The 23,959-nt window shown below is 37.3% G+C and overlaps 1 protein-coding gene across 1 annotated transcript in view; it reads left to right on the forward strand.

Moving 5' to 3' along the window:
• KLHL1 (kelch like family member 1) overlaps positions 1–23,959 on the forward strand; it is a 246,335-nt gene that overhangs the window by 52,248 nt on the left and 170,128 nt on the right. The window contains exon 2 of the mRNA XM_087757193.1: positions 13,544–13,726. Within this exon, the coding sequence (XP_087613319.1) occupies positions 13,544–13,726 (183 nt within the window). The remainder of the gene's footprint in view (positions 1–13,543; positions 13,727–23,959) is intronic.

The raw sequence follows: 23,959 nt of genomic DNA on the forward strand, positions 1-23,959 counted from the left end.
CAGGGTTGTAGTGATCTTGTAATGTAGAAGCTGAATCTGTCAAATTCATCTTAGACAGGATTCACCAAATCATCAATCTTAAATGCTGTTTTCAAGATTAGCAAAAAATATATTGACACTTCAGGTGTGGCAAAATGACCTATGGTTTATTCCTTTATTTCAGACATATCTTTCCCACTGGTTTGCAGATACAGGCAGGCATGTCAGGACCATAAAATTTGTGAGCATCACTGAAAAATATGTGACATTCGATAGGTCCGTAGCAAATAGCGGGAAGAGATTGTGTGCTGCTTGCCACTGAATGCTGTGCAAGCTCCCTAAAAGCTCATCTTGCAACAGGACATGGATTGACGCATCGTTCGTACAGCTTGCTGAATGGGAGTGTGTGAGGAGCGGGTGTGTATGAATGCGTGTTGTGATCTCCCACCTCACCGTTGGAGTACTTAACTGAACCAGAATTTTAAGCTGGGATTTTTAAAGATTCAGCTTCCCATGATCTTTGACATGATTTCCATTGCAGTCGTAGGGTGTTTTAAGCTCTGACATGCTACCTATGGTGTGGAATATCAGCGCATAATACAATAACACAATGAAATTTTATTGAAACGTATGCTAAATGCAATAGTAATACAATACTTGTTTGTCCTTTTTTGTGTGCCGTTACCATCATTCACATATACGATTTCTGTTTACATAAAGTGCCTATATCATATATTAAATGCTGGAAGAAAATGTCTCTTAATAAAAGAGAGATCTGCATGCTTGTATATATTTGTGCACACACTCTGAATGAGTAACTGTGTCAGCTAATTTACTAAGTTTATCCATATAGATATGGCGATTTGTCACGACAAGATAGTTAACACATGACACTAACATCTCTCTTAGGCAAGCCATCCATTCAGAAAATACAGCAGTGTTGTAAGGAAGGAAGCAAAAGCAGCTGTAAAGGGATCAGCTGTGACTGGGGTGGAGAAACTTTTCTCCTGTCGTGTAACATGGAGCGTGACCTGCACCTCTTCTCCTCTTCTTTTTTTTTTTTTTTTCCTTTCTTTCTTCTTCTGTCTCTTGGCCATCCCACTAGTAAATCCAGCACTGCTCTTTTATAATCTGAAGCTGCATTATTCCTAGAGTAGTTACGGGACTAACATAGAAGAGTACTGCGATGTCAGTGGCACTGCCATTGGTTTTATGAAGTTTATGAAGTGGCAATTGTTGGGAGAATTACACACCACTGATAGCAGCAGCTAATGGATTTACAGGCAGAGCCGCCTGAAAGATATGGGAGCTTCCCCGCCATAATATATTAGAGGAGTCTTATGTCTGTTGTTTGCTTCAGCAATTTCTGCATGTACAGTCTTCAGTGCCTATATTTGTAAAATTCTCATTTTGTGTGTCAGTATGTGCATAAATGATGGGCAGTGATAAAACCTGATGTCAGCTCCTTGTTATACTTAAGTCTGAAACCATCCTCTTTAATTGCTCTGCCTAAGTTAAAGTGAGTTCAAAATTCTACTGTTTTATGTTTTTATCATGTATCTGTATAGCATAGAGATGTAAACTATTTATTATTTTAATGATAGCAACTCAGAAAAGCAAGTCAATACAATACAGTTGCATTTATCATAATATTTTTATGATTTGAAATAATAAAACTGTCAGTGAATGTTATTTTGTATGGCCAGTAAATATTGTAAAGGCCCTATTATCAAAGACAGTTACTGTCTTTTAATTTCTAGCCTTTCACCTTGGTATTCTTTTGTATTTTCTCTATTCACTGACTTGACTTAAAGTCACACTTAGTGAAACTCTGAATCTTATCTATGACTAAGTAAATCTGAATAATAAAATAAAAAATAGAATCAGTGAATAAAGGTTATGTTTTAAGAGTTATTCTGAGATGCTCAGCAGAATTTCTCATTTATTAAATGAACCAAAGTTAGCCCATCCACATTAATTTTAATACTGCTGTTTTTTTCTCTGCAAAAGTTTTTACCATCCATCAAAATATCAATTCCTAAAAAAAAAAACCAAACCAAAACCAATGTTCAATTGTAACTAGCCTCACCAGAAGCTTATTTTTATTTGTGAGATGCACATCTGGTACCAAGCATATGACCTGAGTCTCTTTGTAGCCCTGGAAGGATAGTCTTTCCAGCTGCTCACATTTTTTTCCCCTCTACAAAGGGGTACTAAGACTGTGCATGACAATATCCATTCACACATCTTCAGGCTCAAACTCAGTCCATTTTTTATAGCTGAGTTATAAAGTACCAACATGTTTGGCATTTCGCACCTGGTAAAAAGTGGCATTGCGGGGTAAGGGAATTATTTTAATGATACAGGAGAACTATTTTGGTATATTATGTTTGACTACTTAAGTAATTCAAAAAGGCTCAGTGCACATCATCGTCTGGAATAAGCCATCATAACAACTTGACATCAAGGAAACTGAAAGCCTGTGCTTTGTGAAATGTGTCCCCTGGAGTCTGTGTCTTTGCTAGTGCTGCTCAGCTGATAGTGCATGGTGGTACACAATACAATGTCATAAATTTCTTGAGCTATTAAGAAAGGAAAAGGAATTGCCTCTCTCTCATTTCCACTATGGCATCTGCTTTTTGGTTTTCTTCCTGCACCTGTCTGCTTATTGCTGCTTCTCAGCCAGAGGAATGAGTAGTCGTCATGAGCACTTCACATATGCAGAAGACAGGAAAATACATCTCCAACCTGTCACATTTAACTACTCAGGCCAGTAACATTAGCCTCCTTTACAACAGTCTTTATCCTCTTTCCTAGACTTCCCAGCTAATAACTTCCACTGTAAATGCCACAGCAGACACAAAGTTCTTTCTCATCCAACTTAAACCTTGCTGGTGGCTTTGTCTGCCATTAACAGCTACCTCATGAACTTTTGTTATTTGCCTACATTCATTAATGGGTAGGATGAAAGAAAGTACAGAATCTATTTTAAAGGAATTCATGTAAATTATTATAATAAAACAAAAAATAAAAATAAACTACAGAAAATTGCATGTATGTCACAAACAATGCAGAAAGGATATAATTTTGGTGTTACATTTTAGAAATGGGAGGACTTCAACTTTTGCAGGGAAGTTGAGCTTTGGTTAAAACTGCAGTTTTGAATTTCAGAGTCATAATAATCTTTTTCATTCAACTTTTGGTTGGTAAAAATGTGGAAACATATATGCTAGAAAATATTGAACCAAAGTATTAAAAAAGTTTTATGCCGACAATCTGTTGTCATAATGAAGAGGGTGTTTCCCTATTGCATTATCAATTGGTTAATTAAAGCATGAATGTACCGTGAATGCATTACAAATGCTTGACTCCTATGTTAGGGTTTCCTAGTTTATGTATTTGTCTGCCATAAGAGGCTTGGAAGACCATAAATCAACTATTTTTTTTTAATTCTGTTTTGTTTTTTTTTTAATAATAGAAAGCAAGTAGCGTCGCAAATATAAAGGATTTGATTTGTGTAGTGGCACAGATTCCTTTATTTATTATTCTTTCTTACAGTCAAAATCTTCATTAACTGCATGGTGAATGAGGGCAATGACTTTGGTGGGGTAGGGGAGAGAGGAGGAAAGAGCACCTACCTGAAGAAGTAGTAGCCTTACTCCTGGTCTGAGGCTAAGCTGATTCCTTGCTTAGCAATTTTGTCTACTTCTCTGAGAGTAAAAGGAAAGAGAGGGAAGGAAAGCAGAGCAGCTGGGCCGTACTTTAATGAAGGAGGCTCCCTTGAGTCTTGAACTAGAAATAGAGAACTACTGACAGTAGCTTAAGGAAAGGTGGTTGTGCTTCTTGGTTGTTCTCCAATGGCATATGTATTTAAAAATTGAGGTCTCCTGTGACATCTTTCCTGGTTTCTGTTTTCAAAAAGAATGGCTTGTCTCCTTTCAGGAGGCTGATTCATTGCGTAGGTTTATATGCACCTAGCATCTGCTTGCAGGGCTTTATATTTCCAAGCTCTGTTTCCTGTATCCTCCAAGATACAAAAAATAAATTCAGACAGCAAGATCCAATATGACAAAAATCTCTGCTAGCAATGTGAATGTGGAAAATATACCAGTAAGTTTCCAAGTCATTAAAATATGTCTATGTGTAGCTAGGAGAACTTGATGTTCGTTTAAGTTAATCATCAGGTTTCCAAGAACAGCTGGAACAAACGGCTCCCTCTATGTGGGCATGCAAAGCTGAAAAAGCAGTGGATGCACTATTAGCTGTGGGTGGGAGAGAGCAGTCGAGCAGATAGTCAGCATCTTTTCTCTGTTGTTGCATAGCAAGACTGTTTAAAGGCAGAATAGGTCAAAGATATGGAAAAAAAAGTGTAATTCATCAAGTATGAAGGCTGTTAACTTGTGACAGTGGTTTGTAGCAGTGCAGTTAGTACTATAGCTCTCAGGCTCCTGGTGTGACTGGGATGATGAAACTTAAAAAGTCAAATCTCCTTCAAAAGTTTGCTCTGGATTTGAGGAAGTGATGGGAACTTGAAATAGGGTTTATAAAAGGCTCTTCAGTATGTTGAAATGATTTTCAGAAAGGATAATGAGATTGATTTTAGGTATGAAAGAATTTTCCGCTGTGATACACGGCAATAAATTGTTATATTTTGACATGATGAGAAGAAACAGTAAGAGGTCTTAGCGATGTTTCAAAGACACCTTAAAAAGCAATGTATAGATCTGGAAAAGAAATACATGCTTTCCCCCCTGCTCCCCACCCCCAAAAATGAATAAAGTACATTAAAGAAAAAAGGTAGCATTTTGCTTTGATTGAGGGAGGTTGTGCAGAACACAGACAACATACTCAATGTCTTAGATCCTGTGGGGCTACTTGGCTGTCAGGAGGAAAAAAAAAGAGTTTTATTTTCTGTTATCTATTATTTGATAGTCATGATTTGGAGATTTTGGATTTCCTAGGTATAATAGAAACAGTACAAAATGTTTTACTATTGTATGGTGCAGGGTCCGTGGTCTCTTTCTGCTTTTTGCCATTGCAAACGCTCTCAGGCCACCAGACCTTTCTTTCTTTACTCTTAACCTGTCCCAGTCAGGCCTCTTGCAATGGACCGAGGAATCAGACTTTCCAGTCTGCACTTACCTGAGTGATTTGACATTTTCACATAGATTATCTGATAAGTTTTTGTTGTAATGGCACTATTGTTTTCTTTCAATAGTTTTATTACTATGTTGTCTCTTGTTTGTATTTTTTTTTCTGAATGACATCTCATTTGAAGCAAAATCATTAACCTTCTAACTGACATTATGTATGTATGTGGACATTACTGAAAGTGTTTTTATATCACGGTCATTTACAAATACTTACAAATAATACTTACAATAATTAAAAAATTATAATAATTAAAATAAACATGCAATTCTTATTTGCTGACAGAGATGGTTTGAAGAAAGATAACTTTTAAATCACCGTCTGTCAATTATCAAAATCTGAAAGAATATGTGAACTAGTCATCTTCTTATACATCAAGTGTCTCAAGAGCTGTTAAAATGAGATCTGACATTCTTAAATTAAAAAAACAAAACAAATCAAAACCCAACTTTAAAGACCAAAGTGAATAATTTATCATATGCAAAACTAAGTGAAGTTAGTTCCGCAAACTTGCTTTTTACTAAAAGCATGCTTGCTTGGGAATTTTGCGTAACTTGAGCAAAACAGTTGCTAACAAGCTTTTTGACTGGAAAGGGTATATAAAATAGATATTCTGTCAGTAATGACACCATTTCTGTCTGGGCTACCTTTCATTTTACCTCTCAGAACAGATATACTGGAAAGTAAACTTGCCCATTAGTAGCACAGACCTGTCATTTTTCAATGGGGAACTTCTGTATCAGAATACTTTTATGTATTAAATCGTCACAAAAAAGTAATATATAAAGTTTTTCGTAAGTAGATATAATTGAAACAAATCTTTCCTTAAGAGATAAATATTTTGGTATGCCTTTTAAGACAATTTATAGGCATAATGTAAAACAATCATATCAAAATGAAACTTTCTAACCTTGTCAAACAAGAGCATTACAATGCTGCATTTTTCTGTCTATAGGGGAACCCCCACCACCACGCCCCCCCTTTGGCTTAATCAAAAAAAAAAGTTTACATATATTTAAAATTTCTACAAACAATATTTTATGGTATTTTAATTTTTTTTCCAAAGTTTAATATCTGACTAATGATATTTGTGGCTGCTCAATCTCAATCTTTATTTGGAAATTCCATTTTTTGACTGTCAGTCAGGGCTCTGTTGGACTGCTCAGCCCATTTAGTTGTTCATCCATGGAAGAGCATCTAAATTGCTGGGAACTGTAAGTATTGGAGAGAGAAGCTGAAAATAAAATTGACAGAAGGTAAGGCACAATATTGGTAGGCAGGTACTGGAAGTACTAGTGAGGACTAAGCAAAAACTTAGGTAATTTTTAAGACTGGACATAAATGACTGTGGAGAAAGAAGAGAAGAAATAGAAAAAGTCCAAAGTAATTGTTTAGAAGACTGTAGAGGATAAATTGTGAGAAAGTGAGAAGAGATAAAGGATCAATTGAACAGAATACTTAAAAAACAAACAAACACACTCCCCAACAGTTTAAGTGGTTCTAAGGGCATGGGACATAGGACAAACTCATGTCATTAATAACAGCAATAAATTCTGGAAAAATGGGGGAAGATTGAAGGGAAGATAAAGCATTTGTCATTAATTTATCTGAATTCAGTAAGTAGTTTCTTGCAAAATCATGAGATTTTTCAGTAATCGTTCATTAATTTAATTAGTTTTCTTTAACATTTTAGTTTTACAAAAAAAGCAAACCAAATAAATTTAAAAAAGGACTGAATAACTAAAACCCATGTATTTCAGGCAGCTGTGGAATCTTTATGCATGTTGTTTTCTCACTACTGACAATAGAGAGGTCTATGCTTGTAGCTTAAGTTAGATAATGAACTGGTGAAGGGTAATAGATAAGAAAAATTCAAACTGAGACTATTTTGACCTGAACAAAAACAAAAGTCTTGCTTTGTATGTTTTATTAGTAATCTGGAAAAATCATGATGTGAACAAACTCTTCCTCCTCTAACCTTACTTCTACTTTTTTTTTTTCTATCAACTATTAAACAAGAAAAATATTTCTTCCCTATAGAAGCAGTTTAGTATAGCATAGCTGTCCCTTCTTATTGTCCTGTTTCTGAAGGGCTACTCAATTTGTCTGATGTCATATGATAAACTGGTACTAATATTTTGTTTATTGAGGCTGGTAATATTCTTAAGATACACAGATACACAGAACAACAGTGGAATCATGCATATTTTTGCTAGGCACACAGATGTCCTAATGACTGAATTTTGCCTTATGGTGTCCAAAGAATAAGTTACATTACAAGTAGTTTGATCCCCAAATTACCTTTAGGAGGAAACACCATTGTAAATTATACATTATGCAGATTTATCTATAGAACGAAAACAACATGTTGATAATCTGCACTGGACTCCATTTAAAAATATTTATTTTTTTACATAGGAAAGGAATCTCTGAGACAGCAATAATGCATCTTTGAGTTGAACTGATGTAACTAAAAAGTCCTATTTGATACTCAGATTATTTTTTTATCTGGCACTTCTACCTAACTTTGTCTTTTATAAAAGAAATTTGTAACAACCCGCTGAAACTCTAGGTAGAGCCTTTAGTTGCAGAAATAATTGCTGGTAGCACAGTGAAAAGCATACCTTTTGATCACAAACAGAACTTCAGCCCTGCTGTTGCTGTAAGAAAATGGTTTAAAGTCTTTATAAAACTCTCTATCTTGTAGTTTTGCAAGTAATCACTAATGAGAGCCATGACTTTTGACAGTCCATCTTAATTTGGTAAGTGCAATTCCACAGATTATTGATTTCTAAGCATTCAGTCAGCAATTTTTAGAGAACAAATTGTGTGAAGACTTTTTTCACTCTTATATATGGAATATTTCTTATAAGTTTTTGCAAGTTATAAATAGCAAAACAATATTTTTTTATTGAAGAACTGGACATACTTTGTTTCTTGACTACGTACTTTAGATATGTACCCAGTAATATACACTAAATTACGTTGAACTGATTTTGGATAAGTTAGCATGATCAATTCTGCATAAATGAAAAGTGAAAAAAAAAATAAATACAGCAGGATTTGCTATTCCAGTAACAATGAAGTTATATGATATTTTCTCATTAAAGAGTTCTTTATTTGAGGCTGGTGCTCCAGTAGAAGGTATGAGAAATATATTCCAATTGAGCATGTAAATTACCTAATTATAAAGTACTCTGCTTTATACAGTGATACAATTCTGCTGTTTTCTGCACCTCTATGTCTATCATTTCCAGAAGGGAAACGATTTCTAAATCTAAGCCTCTATTTACTCAGAGAAATGCAGTATAGTTTCAAGTCATATGAATTCTCTCACTTCTTATTTCAAAGTACTTTTTTTTTTCCTTTTGAAACTTACTCACGATATGGTTTAACTACTGATGTTTGCTATTGCTGTTTTCAAACCTGACAGTTTTACTAGTTATTTTCCCATTTCCTGAGAAGAAAGATACAGATAGCTAAACGTCTATGTGAGGTCCCTTTTTTCCTAGCGTTTTCTCTTTAACTCCTGACAGCATTACGGTAAGCTAAGGATTTTCATTTCTCTGTTCTTCATGTTAAAGCTTATTTATGTGTAAAGTCAGTGAGCAAAAATCAAGTGTGAGTAGCTGTCATGGTTTAACCCCAGCCAGCAACTAAGCACCACACAGCCGCTCACTCACTCCCCCCCCGGTGGGATGGGGGAGAGAATCGGAAGAGTAAAAGTGAGAAAACTCATGGGTTGAGATAAAGACAGTTTAATGGGTAAAGCAAAAGCTGCGTGCACAAGCAAAGCAAAGCAAGGAATTCATTCACTACTTCCCATCGGCAGGCAGGTGTTCAGCCATCCTCAGGAAAGCAGGGCTCCATCACGCGTAACGGTTACTTGGGAAGACAAACGCCATCACGCCCAATGTCCCCCCCTTCCTTCTTCTTCCCCCAGTTTATATACTGAGCATGATGTCATATGGTATGGAATAGCCCTTTGGCCAGTCTGGGTCAGCTGTCCTAGCTATGCTCCCTCCCAGCTTCTTCTGCACCTGGCAGAGCACAGGAAGCTGAAAAGTCCTTGACTAGTGTAAACTCTGCTCAGCAAGAACCAAAACATCAGTGCGTTATCAACATTATTCTCATCCTAAATCCAAAACACAGTGCTCTACCAGCTACTAAGAAGAAAACTAACTCTATCCCAGCTGAAACCAGGACAGTAGCATGGTCTTACTGTTTATAGGAGTGAACAACTGTCCAAGGTACAGGAGATGACAGATTAGATACCTACATAGTTGTAGCGTACTAACTGGTCTACCCAAAATATCTTCTGAGGTTAATCTGTGTTTGTCTTACCACACAAACCCAATACATACTTGAAATCTAATCTTGGACAAAAAGGCCAAAGGTCTTAAAGGTGTCCCTAGGAGACCTTTGGCCAGAGTGACTTCTTCTTCCTTACAGTTCTCCTTCTTACTTACAGTGGGCTACCTTAAGTACTTGCTTAAAGGATTGTTAAATTGAGGGAAGAATCCATACACCCAACTTTACTGGGATTTTACTGCTGTTTTACCTGTTTTTTCAAAGAAGTTAGGAGCAGGTAAAAGGTGATTAGAAAATAGCACCCTTGTTCAAATCAAAGTGCTTTTTCGAGGAAAAGAGAAGCACTGTGGAGTCAGATGTTGTAGATCCTCAGAGTTAAGCTTTTATTTCTATTTACACTGTTTTAAGATCCGTAAAGGCTCAAAGGCTGAATTTTCTCATCAACGCTTTTGGGATCTTCTTAAAACATTTCTCTTTTGAGGACAGCATGGTGTTCTTACTGAAAATTAGTCTGTACAAAGTTGCTGGGGTGGATTTTTTTTCCTTTTTTTTTTTTATGCTCTATGCACTCTGGTTTGCCATTTCATAAAGAAACATTTGAGATTATTGGTTATTTGCGACGTTGATAATTTTTGTGAGCCTTTTAGTTTTCTCGTCCTGTGGTATCCCGCTTCAGTATCATCATAATCTTGTGAAATGTTTGATTTCCTTATTTCTGTACTGTTAACTAAGCCATTTAAAGATAAAAAATGTTCTAGTCTGAACATGTTTTAAATTCATAGTCTGAATGTTTTAAATTCACACAGTAAGTTCAGGTTTTGCACTTGCCAACTGAGAAAGATTATGGAAAAAGCCCATCTGGGGTCTGTCCTGTTCACTGATTACAAGATTTTGAGGTACACAAGTGCTAAAAAGGATTTCGGAAGACTCAGGGTATCTTCAGGTGAATTCGTGCTGGAGTTCCTGCAGAATGTACTCAGCAAGCATCTCACTGCATATGTGGTTCAGATTGCCTGCACCTAAAGAAAAACAATATATGTAAGCAGAAAGTGTTATTTTCATTTTGCTAATTGGTCATAAGTACCTATACATGCCTTTCATGAACTAGTAGAAAATAACTAGTATTTACTGGCTGAAGCTCTTTTATCTAATTCCTATTTTAACAAGCTTCTGACTGAATTTAAAGCCTCAATTATGCAGATAGAGCATTTGTAATGAAAACGAGGTAGCTCCTGAATAGGATAAGTAGCAGACTTTTTATCTAGACTTTCTTAGAAAATAAATAAAAGATTAACTTACTGTCTTCTACTAAGCTTGTTACTTGCCAGTTTTCATAATAATTTAAAATGTGCTGGGCCTTCAGGGCTTGCGTTTGAGTAGTCGTTTAATGATTTGCTAAGTGACAGATATACTGATGAGTTTGAGGGTGGAAACTGTTGCTTATAAATGGCAAGGAAGAAAGAGGGCAAAATTTGTGGCAAACACTGTCTAGTCATTCAAGACCAAAATAGACTAAACTCATTTCGGCCCAATCTAACTTTATAGGACTAGCATAAATTCAGTCAGGGTACTTCTCTTTTTCTGACCTGAAAAGTGCAGCATGTTTTGAATAGCCAAGAAGAGGCAGGATTAGTGCCTTATCTGTTCAAATGTAAACTGACTTAGACAGAAATTCTGAATTAACAAACAATATGAACCAATTCAGACCTGCTCATTCCTGTTATTTTTGTTTCTCAGAATGGCTGTTGTTGTCACTTCCGAATTCCCTGGAGGCAGAGGAGAAATGTGTCTGTTTAACCCTAGCAACCTCGTTTATTAGGCACTGATTTATTTCTTGCAAATTACTTGTCATTCTTATTCTTCAGCAATAAGACTGAAGAAGTCTGTGTAGTGCTACAATCAAACTGAGAGAAAAAAAAAAAAGATAAAAGATGAAATATCAACTCACTACCCATACTAATGAGCTTAGCTCCGTCATTACAGTTTTATATGAAAGTATTTGTTGATCATCCAAAGATATGAAAATAAACTTAAATTTCTGATCAACAAGGTTGGCAGTCCAGGTTGAATAGGAACACACAAGCAGATTATGTCACTCACAGAATGAATATGGTTCTTTTATCCTTTTGGAGGAATTTGCAAGAGGTATCTAACATACACTACTTGACTGTATAACAAGATTGGCTGTAAGAAAATTAAGGAAATGTTCCTTTCTAAATCACCAATTCATAACTGTTTCTGTTGAAGAATAATGGTTAATAAAGTTTTGCCAGTTCAATTTCCTATAGACAGGCTCACACATATTGTAACCTCACCAGCATATAAATGGCAATATTGATTACTTTAGACCGGCTGATGATTTCTTGGGATCCAATTTAATGCTATGCAAGTGAAGTTACTGGGGGTAATAATTTCAAAAGGTAACTCATTCTAATAAGTTAGTACCTGCACATGGCACAGAATAGATGGTGGGGTGAGATACAAAGGTAACTGAGTTGGTTCTCAATTTGGTAAAATTATCTGCAGGCCACCTTCAATTATTCCATCTACTTTAAATGAATGATGTTAAGCCTAGCAGTTACTGGGACAGAAAGATGGATCAGCCTTTTCTCTTTTCCCCTGTGGACCTTCGTACAATGACTGTAGGAGAGTATGTGGAACACTTTTGGACAAAAACTAATTCAAAAGTAAATCACTAGTATATGTCAAATAGAAATACTATTTTTCTGAACTATATTATAGTCTACGAAGAGTTAATAAAAATACTAAAGTTTTTTTCTTTTTTTAAGATAACAGTATTTAATTTTAATAGCTGATTATTTTTTATTATTATCTTTATGCACTTTTCATTTTTTTCCAGCACCAGGAGTGCAGATTGTGTTATCTTATAGGTCTATTAATATCATTCTTAGAATATAGTACCTACTGAATTCAAACCTTATATAATGAAACTGTTACATTATTACTATAAATTATGAAAATTACTTATGTGCTCCTTAATATTTATCTTTCAATAGAATATGTATAAAATGAGATTGGTTTGAATTAATTGATAATATCATTTGATATGCTGGACTAAAATATGTCCTCTGATGCTCTTCTATTATGTAAGCTGTTTTGTATATATCTAATTGAAGTAAAAACATAATAGCTTCATCTATAAAATTCTTCATAGAATCTTATGGCTTTAATTTGAAACAATCTCATTACATATTTGTAAAAGAAGAGGGTATCGTCTATGTTGTGAATTATTTGGAAGGACTAACATTAGTTTCCTCAAAGGCTAGTACTTGCTGACACATTTTCTTATTTTCAGTAAAGGTCTGAACCAGAAATACTGAACTGAATAAATCTGAACTAAGAATATATGGCTGTATATATTGAAAAAATATTTGTATTTCTCTCTTGTTTCTATTTTTTTTCTGATTTTTTGAACTGTAAACATTGTTATCTTTTTAGGCTAAATTCATTTTGTATTAATGAGCATTTGGGTTAAAAAGTAGGTATGCAATTTATCATTGTGGAAATATTCCCAATTCATTACAAATTAAGTCAATGAGAGTTTTATTTTTCTTTCCCAGGTGGTGTAAAATGAACGTCAATTTGAGGAAGTGAACTAGAGTAAGCACTCTTAGAATCAGTGGAAAGATAGGATTACTTTTTCCATTATTTCTTTATTTTGTGTGTTCATATTAATATTTAAGAAAAATAAATAGTTTGTTTAATTCTGTAAAATAATTTTGCTCTAAAATGCTAAAAAAATTAGAGCCCAATCATAGTTTAATAGTAAAGACATAGCTATACTATTAACCTTAACATGAATATAGTGAATTTCTATTTGTTCATATTTATGTTTTTAATAACTTTATCAAAGAAGAAAGAAATTGATTACTTTCATCTCTGTGCTAAAAAAAATCATTTCAGTGTTAAAAGACTTACAACTTTAGTTGTCCCTCCCAATGCAGTAAGATTTTTCCATCTTGCACTTCTAGTGATGAGAACTGGGAAGGATGCATTGATTACTTACATTCTAGAAGCCTGTGACGAAATCTAGACAACTGGTCACATCTTACCAATGCGGAGTTTCTCTTGTGGTTTACAGACTGTCAGCAGCCAGCCACTCCTTGCCACCCCACTGCGACATGGATTCATGTAGCTCTGAGGAATTCTACCAGGCTGTTCACCACGCGGAGCAAACCTTCAGAAAGATGGAGAGCTACCTGAAGCAACAGCAGCTCTGTGACGTTATCCTGATTGCTGGGAATCGCAAGATACCTGCACATAGGTAGGACATAAGCATAAGATATTGAAACTACAGAAGTAAATGTTTTGGGTATGCTTATTTCTTAGAACATTGTTTCCTGGGGCCCCTTATGCCTGCTTCCCTCTTGCTTTAAACACCACAAATATAAGTGGCTGCAAAAGGTGGTATTTGAAGGTTGGGCCTTTAAAGGTGAGGTTTTTTTGTACAGATTTCAAAAGTTCAAGTAGCACTCAACCAGCAAACTTTTTATTGTGAGTGAGTCAAACACTTCTCCCTGCTGTGATGCTGTTCATATGTGAGGAAAATGGAAATTTCTGAAATGAGATGCTGTACAGCTACACTGAACACAGCATCATTTTTAGCTTAAGGTCATGATACTTTTCTAAGTCTGTCATACAGAGTCTCTCAGACACTTATAGTAGAATAATACTGAACACTGATTTCCCATAAACTGTTCCACTGAATGAACTGAAAAATATCTTAATTACTTTTAATAATAATTATGAGTATAAAAATTATAATGACATTATAATTTTTAAAATTCTGTAAGATTATCTGATATTAAAGCAGCCAGTATATATGAAACTATGCTTGGTTTTGGATTGTATTTAGAGCTTAAAATAGTAATTCTTCATTGTGATTTTGGTCTTAGTTATAGCCTTTGGTTGAGTGCATGCAAATAAAAATCCAGCCCTGGAGCTTAGATTAAAATACAGAGAATACTTTTGAGTTTCCAGATTAGCGGATGGTTTTGCATTTGAACTCTATATAGGGCTGCAAACAAAGGGTGACCTATTCCCTGCTTGTGCCCTGGTTTCTCTGCTGAGGTGCTAAATTCAGAACAGGACTCTGGTTCTCCAGCAGGAAAACTGAAAAACAGCCAATGTATTTCTGAACTCATAAATTAACTTTCTGGTGTAGAGGAATACTATAAGGTCCTCTTGGCAACTTGGACCATACAAAGTTCCTTCTGCCGTAAGTGAAGATGGACACAGAGACTTTTTTTCTGTTCTACAGAAAAGTTGGATATTCTATATTCCAACTCCTATAATAATAATTAAAAAAGGTGCAATATGCAAGACTGCGAAGCCAAAGCTATTGTTCAAATACTAAAAATTAAAACCAAACAGAAAACTTTATTAAAATATTCAAATTGCCCCAATAATTGTATAAATGAGAAAATAACTCCACATAACAAGCAATAACAGTTAGATTGATCTAGGTAGTTTGCAGCACACGTGAAACAGAGTCCACTTGGTTTCAGATTAGTAGCTGTAATAAACATAGAAATATGTCTCCTCTTCTTTCAGCATTTTTGATTCTTAAGACTTTGTTTCTACTCTCCTATTTTCTACGAGCTCCATTTTTACTGTTCCTCCCTTGCCTTCATATACTCAGGTTCCCAGACGCCAGCTAAGTCCCCAGTCATTTCTACTCACTGACTTGGCAACTGACACAACTCCTGAGTTCCAGGTTTTTTGCCACTGCTAAATGTATTATGCATCTGGCACTTTATTCACCCCTGGCAGGTGTGATCTGATGCCATTTTTATCTAAATTGCCAAGATCTTTCCTTTATGGGTATATCAAGTACAAAGGGAATAATATTAAACTTCAGTCCTTCTGTCCATCTGCATTTACAGTGTTCCAGGGCTGCAAGATTTGCCTTAAGGTGCCTCCCATAAAAAAGAAAACTTGAGGGATAATAACCTAAGGCCTTCTAATTTTTCTCCTATTTTACATCCCTATATATTACTGAAATCAAATAAAAATATTTTTTTCATGAATAATTAAAATTTTGTTGTTCCTTCTTGACAGTTACATGGCCTATTTTTGGTTTTCACATTTTTCAACATAGATGAGGTAAAAAAAAAAAAAATTCAATGCCTGAATCTACATTCTTAAACTGACAGAAAAAATACTTATTAGATACATAGAAGTTTACCACAATTGGTATTATTTGCCCTGTTTAATGTGGATCATATAAAATACACATTTTTTACCAGTTTATTTTCTGCCTGTTTTGAATATTTTGGTAAACTGCATAGTTTGTAGAGAAGGAGACAGAGGAAACTGTAAAGTTTTTTTATTAGTTTAGTTCATTTTCCCCGCTATTTTTAAGACAGCTGTTCATGTTTGTACGCCCACCTTTCAGTAGTAAATTTAATTTCACATTTGTCATTTCAATTCTACAGTATATCTAAATCCTTCTGGAGCCGGAAAAATACCTTAATAAGAAGATTGACCATGAAATAATAGCCAATATCTTATTTAGATTTTCTAATAAACCTTCAGACAACTTTACATTTGATTTTCTACTTCATAAAGGGTTTAGAGGGGAAGCCGTACGAGGAGCGGCTGAAGTCACTTGGTCTGTTCAGCCTGGAGAAGAGGAGACTGAGGGGAGACCTCATCGTGGTCTACAGCTTCCTCACAAGGCGAAGAGGAGGGGCAGGTGCTGATCTCTTCTCCCTGGTGACCAATGATAGAACCCGAGGGAACGGCAGGAAGATATGCCAGGGGAGGTTTAGGTTGGACATTAGGAAAAGGTTCTTCACCGAGAGGGTGATGGAGCACTGGAACAGGCCCCCCCAGGAGGCAGTCATGGTGCCAAGCCTGACAACATTCAAGAAGCATTTGGGCAACGCCCTCAGACATATGGTGTGAATTTTGGGGTTGTCCTATGCAGGGACAAGAGTTGGACTCAATGATCGTTGTGGGTCCCTTCCAACTCAGGACATTCTATGATTCTAGGAATGTGCACAAAGCCATACAGGAACTCAGTGTTGGAGTTAAAAAAAAAAAAAAAAAGGAAAGTGATGTAAGCATAGAATTTACCTGTCCCTGTTCAATAAATACAAAAAGCTCCCATGTAACAGAGACTGAATTACAATAAACCAGAAAATTTAATACAAACAGAAAATGCAAAAAATATAGGAGGAGAGTCACATCCTCAACTTGCAATTCTGACTTTCATTGCCTTTGGTGAGAACCCAAGATTGTGAATGAAAAGAAACTAAGAAATCTACTTTTGTTGTTGTTGTTTTAATATTGTCAAGTATAGCTGAGTTTATAATGAGAAATCTGAGTTCTTTATTTGCTGTTTTCACTTAATGTCAAAGAAACATAGGCATTTGTGTTCTTTCCAACACTCAAGAAAATGGTCAGGGGGGTTTCTTACCATGGTGGAAAGGGTAGTACAGAATGAGTAGAAAATTACCACTTACATATAAAACAAAGAAATTCTTTAGTATGGCTACTCAAATCTTTCTACAAGCATTTGGATGAAAAGAGAAAACAAAATCAAAAATAAAAAAAAATTTTTTTCAACACAAAATTTAAATTTTTCATCATAAATACTGAAATAAATTCAACTGAAGTGGTTTTAGGATGCTCAGCTCTAAAGTAGTACAGATTTTATTTGCTATCATCCTATATTGGCTTTGCGTGGCAAGGTTTTGGTAGCAGTGGGGCTACAGGGGTGGCTTCTGTGAGAAGCTGCTAGAAGCTTCCACTGTGTCCAATAGAGCCAGTGCCAGCCGGCTCCAAGACTGGCAGCGGCCAGCCTGCTGCTGGCCAAGGCTGAAACAATCAGCAATGATGGTAGTGCCTCTGTGATAACATATTTAAAAAGGGGGGAAAAAACTGCTGCACAACAGCACCAGAAGGGAGGAGTGAGAATCTGTGAGAGGAACAACTCCGCAGGCACCAAGGTCAATGAAGAAGGAGGGGGAGGAGATGCTCGAGGTGCTGGAGCAGAGATTCCCCTGCAGCCCGTGGTGAAGACCATGGCGAGGCAGGCTGTCCCCCTGCAGCCCATGGAGGTTAATGGTGGAGCAGATATCCACCTGCAGCCTATGGAGGACCCCATGCAGGAGCAGGTGGATACCTTAAGGAGGCTGTGACGCCGTGGGAAGCCCGCACTGGAGCAGGCTCCTGGCAGGACTTGTGACCCTGTGGGGGAACCACACTGGAGCAGTCTGTTCCTGAAGGACTGCACCCCATGGAAGGGACCCACACTGGAGCAGTTGATGAAGAACTACAGCCCTTAGGAAGGACTCATGTTGGAGAAGTTCGTGGACGACTGTCTCCCATGGGAGGGACCCCATGCTGGAGCAGGGGAAGAGTGTGAGGAGGAAGAAGCAGCTGAAGCAATATGTGATGAACTGACCACAACCCCCATTCCTGTACTCCTGTGCCATTTGGGGGGAGGAGGTAGAAAAAATTGGGAATGAAGTTAAGCCTGGGAAGAAGGGAGGGGTGGGGGGAAGGTGTTTTAAGATTTTGTCTTATTTCTTGTTATCCTGCTCTGCTTTGATTGGCAGCAATTTAAATTAATTTCCCCAAGTCAAGACTGTTTTGCCTGTGGCGATAATTGGGGAATGATCTCTCCCTGTCTTTATCTCGATCCAGGAGCCTTTTGTTTTTTTTTTCTCTCCCCCGTCCAGCTGAGGAGGGGGAGTGATAGAGTGGCTTTGTGGGCACCTGGCATCCAGCCAGGGTCAACCCACCACACATCCTGATAAATTTAATGGAACTCTTTCAACAGACTAATTTATGTTCCCCTTTTTTACTTCTCTAAGGAGAGGGGCCGACTTTTTCAATGTATTTTGAGTGCTACTGTAGAAAGGTGACGTATAAGAAAAAAACAGAATTAATAAAATTAAAAAAATGAATGGAGAAAGTTAAGCTGAAAGGAGAGATGAAAGGATAAATAACCAGGCAGAGAAGGAAAGACAGTTTACAGGCAGAGGGTGACAGAAGCAGAATGCACAGTATACAGTCCTAAGACTCAGCTTGTTTTCTTGCATTAGTTGGTAACAGATGCTTGTGGAAAGCACACAGTATAAGGAGTACAGCTGCCCTGTGTTCACTCCCGGATATCTGTAATTAGGGTCTGAGGAACTTCCCAAGTCAAACATTGCATATAAACTGTGGTGTTTAACACAACCTACTGTCCATGAGTTTAAAAACAAATTATTCAAGTAATATGGTTGGGACAGAATAACAACAAAAAAAATTCTTGCTGTCAGAGGGAAAGCAGCAAGGCAAGATAAGCTTTTAATAATAACCTTGATTGACAACTTTTTTTTTTTTTAAGGAGTAGTAGATAAAAAATATTTCCTGATACTGAGAATGGGATTAATATTTTCAAAGGAATTTCTGTGGTCTCCACAAGGAACTCTTCTGGTTTTATTTGTACCTTTTTCAGACATAAAAGATCTTAAGTTCACACAATTGAGTATGTACCAGTTACAGATGCACATGCAGAAATGGGCCTTGAGTTTTGAAGATTGTTTCTGAGAATTTGAAGTTGGTTATCCAGTTGAGTTTTGGGTTTCATATGGCCACGTGTCTAATCTCTTTGTAATCAATGGAGATCTATAGCTTAAGTTACCTAAACACCTGTGTCTGATTCTGGTGTGTTGACTTTGGCTGATTGCCAGGTGCCCACCAAGCTGCTCTGTCACTTCCCCTCCTCAGCAGGACAAGGGGAGAAAATAATATGGAAAAGTTCATGGGTCAAGATAAAGACAGGGAGATCACTCACCAGTTACCATCATGGGCAAAACAGACTTGACTTGGGGGAAATTAATTTAATGTAAAGTCAGTTAATAACAGAGTAGGATAGTTAGAAACAAAACCAAATCTAAAAACACCTTTGCCGCACCTCTCCCTTCTTTTCAGGCTCAGCTTCACTCCTAACTGCTCTACATCCTCCCCCGCAGTGGCACAGGGGGACAGGAAATGGGAGTTGTGGTCAGTTCATCACGCATTGGCTCTGCTGCTCCTTCCTCCTCACACTCTTCCCCTCCTCCAGCATGGGGTCCCTCCCACAGAAGACTGTCCTTCACTAACTTCTCCAGCATGGGTCTTTCCCATGGGCTGTAGTTCTTCATGAACTGCACCAGTGTGAGTCCTTTGCATCAGGAACGGACTGCTCCAGCACAGGTCCCCTGTGGGCCACAGGTCCTGCCAGAAAACCTGCTCCTGCATGTGTTCCTCTCCATGGGCCCCAGCTCCTGTCAGGAGCCTTCTTCAACATTGACTCTTCATGGGCTGCAACTTCCTTCAGGGCATATCCACCTGCTGCAGCATGGGAGCCTCCACAGGCTGCAGGGTGGATATCTGCTCCAGCGTGGTCTTCCAAGGGCTGCAGGGGGGCAACCTGCTTCAGCATGGACTGAATCTCTGCTCCGGTGTGCCTGGAGCACCTCCTTCCCCTCCTTCTTCTCTCACTTTGGTGTCTGCAGGGCGCTCACATTTTCTCATTCCTCTCTTTCAGCTGCTGTTCTTACCCTTTCTTAAATATGCTCAAAGAGTTACAGTAAATGGAGTTATATCAGGCTCGTGGACAGTCGCCAGTGGGGTTCCCCAGGGCTCAATTTTAGGGCCAGTGCTCTTTAATGATTTTATAAATAATCTGGATGCAGGAATCAAATGTACATTAAGTTTGCTGATTATACTAAATTAGGAGGAGCTACCTCCCTCGACGGTAGAGAGGCCTTACAGAGAGATCTGGATAGACTAGAGAGCTGAGCAATCGCTAACCCTATGAAAGTTAAGAAGAGCAGATGCCAGATCCTGCACCTGGGACAGGATAATCCTGGTTATACATACAAACTGGGGGACAGGAGGCTGGAGACCAGCCCCACAGAAAGAGATCTGGTGGTTTGGGTTCATGGCAAGTTGAATACGAGTCAACAGTGTGCCCTGGCAGCCAAAAGGGCCAGCCGTGTCCTGGGGTGCATCAAGCACAGCATAGCCAGCTTGTCAAGGGAGTTGATTGTCCCACTCTACACTGTGCTGGTGTTGCCCCACCTCGAGTACTGTGTGCAGTTTTGGGCGCCTCAATATAAGAAGGACACCAAACTATTAGAGTGTGTCCAGGGGGGCAGTGGAGAGGGAGGTGCTGATCTTCTCTCTCTGGTGACCAGCAATAGGACACAAGGAAATGGAATGAAGCTGCTCCAGGGAAAGTTCAGATTGGACATGAGGAAAAGGTTCATCACTGAGAGGGTGTCAGTCACTGGAACAGGCTTCGCAGGGAAGTGGTCACGGCACCAAGCCTGTCAGAGTTCAAGGAGCATCTTAACGATGCTCTTAATCATATGATTTAGTTTTAAGTAGTCCTGCGAGGAGCAGGGAATTAGACTCGGTGTTCCTTATGGGTCCCTTCCAACTTGAGATATTCTATTATTCTATTAAACCAGAGTACTAATGCTATTACTTTATGGAGTGAAAGTAGGTGCAGTAACTGAAATGGACTTTAAAGAGTGAAAGAAACAAGCACGAGATGTCTTAGGAAGACAGTAAAAAGCAATGTTCAGCTGCCTAGTCTCTCCTGAGATGCCTTGGAGTACCCTGCCAGGTTTCATTGTGTGGTCCAGAACAGTGCAAGGTTTTCATAGGTCTGTGCCAGGCCTATGCTGGTGAATCAGATACTCCGAAATCTCTGAAACTGGCACTTGACATCTATATTTAGGGGATTGATTCCCCTTTCAAATTGATTTTTTTTTTTTTTTAAAAGGAGGGGAGCCTAAAAGAAATAGAATATAAAAATAAAACAAGCAAACAAACAAAATCAGGTAGATGACAGAATGACAAAGGAGGCCATAAAAGAATAACTTGGGTCAGCAAGACCTGACAGCCCAGCATCAAAAAAGGGGTGAAGATGACACACAAGGATTTGACCAAACTGAGCTCTGTGAGGAATGAGTTATGAAGATAAATTAATAATGATGCTCTATTGTATCATTTTGTACAAAGGAGTTCTAGAATAAAAGAAAAGGATGACAAATAGACCTTAAAAAAATGTAGCTACTTTAGCAGTGTCCTGGTTTTGGCTGGGATAGAGTTATTTTTCTTCCTAGGAGCTGGTACAGTGCTATGTTTTGGATTTAGGATGAGAATAATGTTGATAACACACTGATGTTTCAGTTGTTGCTAAGTAGTGCTTACACCAGTCAAGGACTTTTCAGCTTCCCATGCTCTGCCAGGTGCACAAGAAGGTGGGAGGGAGCACAGCCAGGACAGCTGACCCAGACTGGCCAAAGGGCTATTCCATATGATACGATGTCATGCTCAGTATATAAACTTGGCGGAGTTGGCCCGGGGGCAGAGATCGCTGCTCGGGGAGGGGCTGGGCATCGGTCAGTGGGTGGTGAGCAATTGCATTGTGCATCACTTGTTTTGTATATTCTATTATTATTATTATTGTTGTTGTTGTTATTATTATTATTATTATTATTATTATTATTATTATTATCTTCCTCTGCTGTCCTATTAAACTGTCTTTATCTCAGCCCACAGGTTTTACTTTTTTTCCGATTCTTTTTGTCTTCTCTTTTTTTTCCATCTTTCTACTGGTTCAAAATAGCATAGAGTTCAAAATACCGGCTGCAATAGCACGTATCTTCAAAACTGACACAAGAACACGAACAGACACTGGCAAAGTGTTTTGGACAATGGACTTTGTTATCAAATCTGGCAGCTGTGATATGTGCATTACTTGCGGTCTCTGGAAGAAATTAAAGCTATGGTAGACATTGTGTGTTTCGTGGAAACGATGGTGTCAGATTTGTGTAACATTCCTAAAAACATTGTGGCAACTTAAGATACGTAATGAGATGTAAAATTGTGTTTCAGTTTGTACTGTAGAAGAGATAAGGAACCACTTACTGTATTTACACTTAAATGTCTGGGATACAGTGAAAGAATTAAAAGAAGATGAAACATAAAAAAGAGAATGTAAACTCAAAAGGCATGGTCCTCTGGGCAAACAGGGAACATCACTTAGTGTAGGTTACTGGTATCACTTATACTTGTAGCTCTGTGTTGTATAAAAGATTGAAATGGAAGAAAACTATCTCTGAGTAAAGACAAAAAGGAAACTTTGCTATTTCAGGCTTAATCGATTCTCTTCAAAATTCCATCTGCCTGTCTATGGGTTTGGGGAGGTTGTTTTGGTTTCTTGTTTGGGGATTTATTATTATTATTATTTTTCTGCAGTTGTTCTAGATGAAATTGCCTTTACAAATAGTTTAGTTATAAATATTACTCAAATGGTGAGGGAAAAGAAAGTTTATCACATAGTTCTGTTCCATTTTTCTCCAAAAGGAGATAGGCACATGGGACAGACTGTCAATATTAACAGTTACAATGGGAAGTATGAGACAATTGTCATTAATTTAACTGTTATATACTCACTGACCACTTCTTTACCCAATAAATGTGAATTTCTAATATGATAATGAGCTAATCTGATGCTGCTGAATTATTAGCAAGATGATTGCACTGTGGTAATGTTCTGACTAGATGCTGAATCCCAAATTAACTCTTATTATCTCCTGTTTGTTAACTGCACAGGAACAGCTTTCATTTACAAAGACTCGGGGAAAAAAATGCAGTATTTAGGATGTTGCTATGTGATTTTTGGCAGATTTTATTTCCTTTTTTCTCTGTAAAATATATATATATTTTTTTTAATTTGACAGATACACATGTCAAAGTGTGCATATATGTATATACGCTCATATATGTGCATTCATAAATATGAAAATTTAAAAAAAATCTGAAATTTCAAGCTCTGAATTCTGAAAGAAATAAAAATTCATTTTCAATGAACAGTTAAATGATTCACACAAAGCATGTTTTTGAGAAGTCAGTTGAATGCATGTTACTATTGAGACTTAGTTGCTTTTGTGTACCATTCAGATGACTTGATATGTAATCTGAGCTTTTTGTCACTACTAATTGGGATCTATTATTCACTTAGAGCCTACAGATACATAGTTTCATCAACTAAAGTCATTCTACAAAGTTAGAACTGAAAGTTCATCATTTTTTCTTTCTAACTTTTGTTCAGTCTTCAATACTCTCATGGCTTACAATGGGATAACATATATTAGATATACCATGTTTTCTTTCTTGCCCTAAGATAGCACGTATTTCCTCTGCCTGTTGACTCTAAAAAAGTAAATGATTTCTGCTTTGAAGAAACAAGTAATGACAATGTAGAAAATCAAAGTAGTTGACAGTTTGTTGGCAAGCAAGTCTGAGACTAGATGAAAACTCAGATTCAAGAAGGAAAGGAGTTGTTCATGAGCAAACCAGAGACAATGGGCAGAATAGACAATGATTGGCTGTACATACTCTTCACAGGCAATAGAAAAGAGTAGCAGATGCTTCATTAGTTCCCAGTATTTTACCAAAAGTAGTTTTTGAGTTCCACATCTTCAAACATAGCCAGCAT

The sequence above is a fragment of the Nipponia nippon genome, unplaced genomic scaffold (genome assembly GCF_047370975.1).
Source record: "Nipponia nippon isolate SJK-2023a ecotype South Korea unplaced genomic scaffold, ASM4737097v1 scaffold_2, whole genome shotgun sequence".
Classification (NCBI taxonomy): domain Eukaryota; kingdom Metazoa; phylum Chordata; class Aves; order Pelecaniformes; family Threskiornithidae; genus Nipponia; species Nipponia nippon.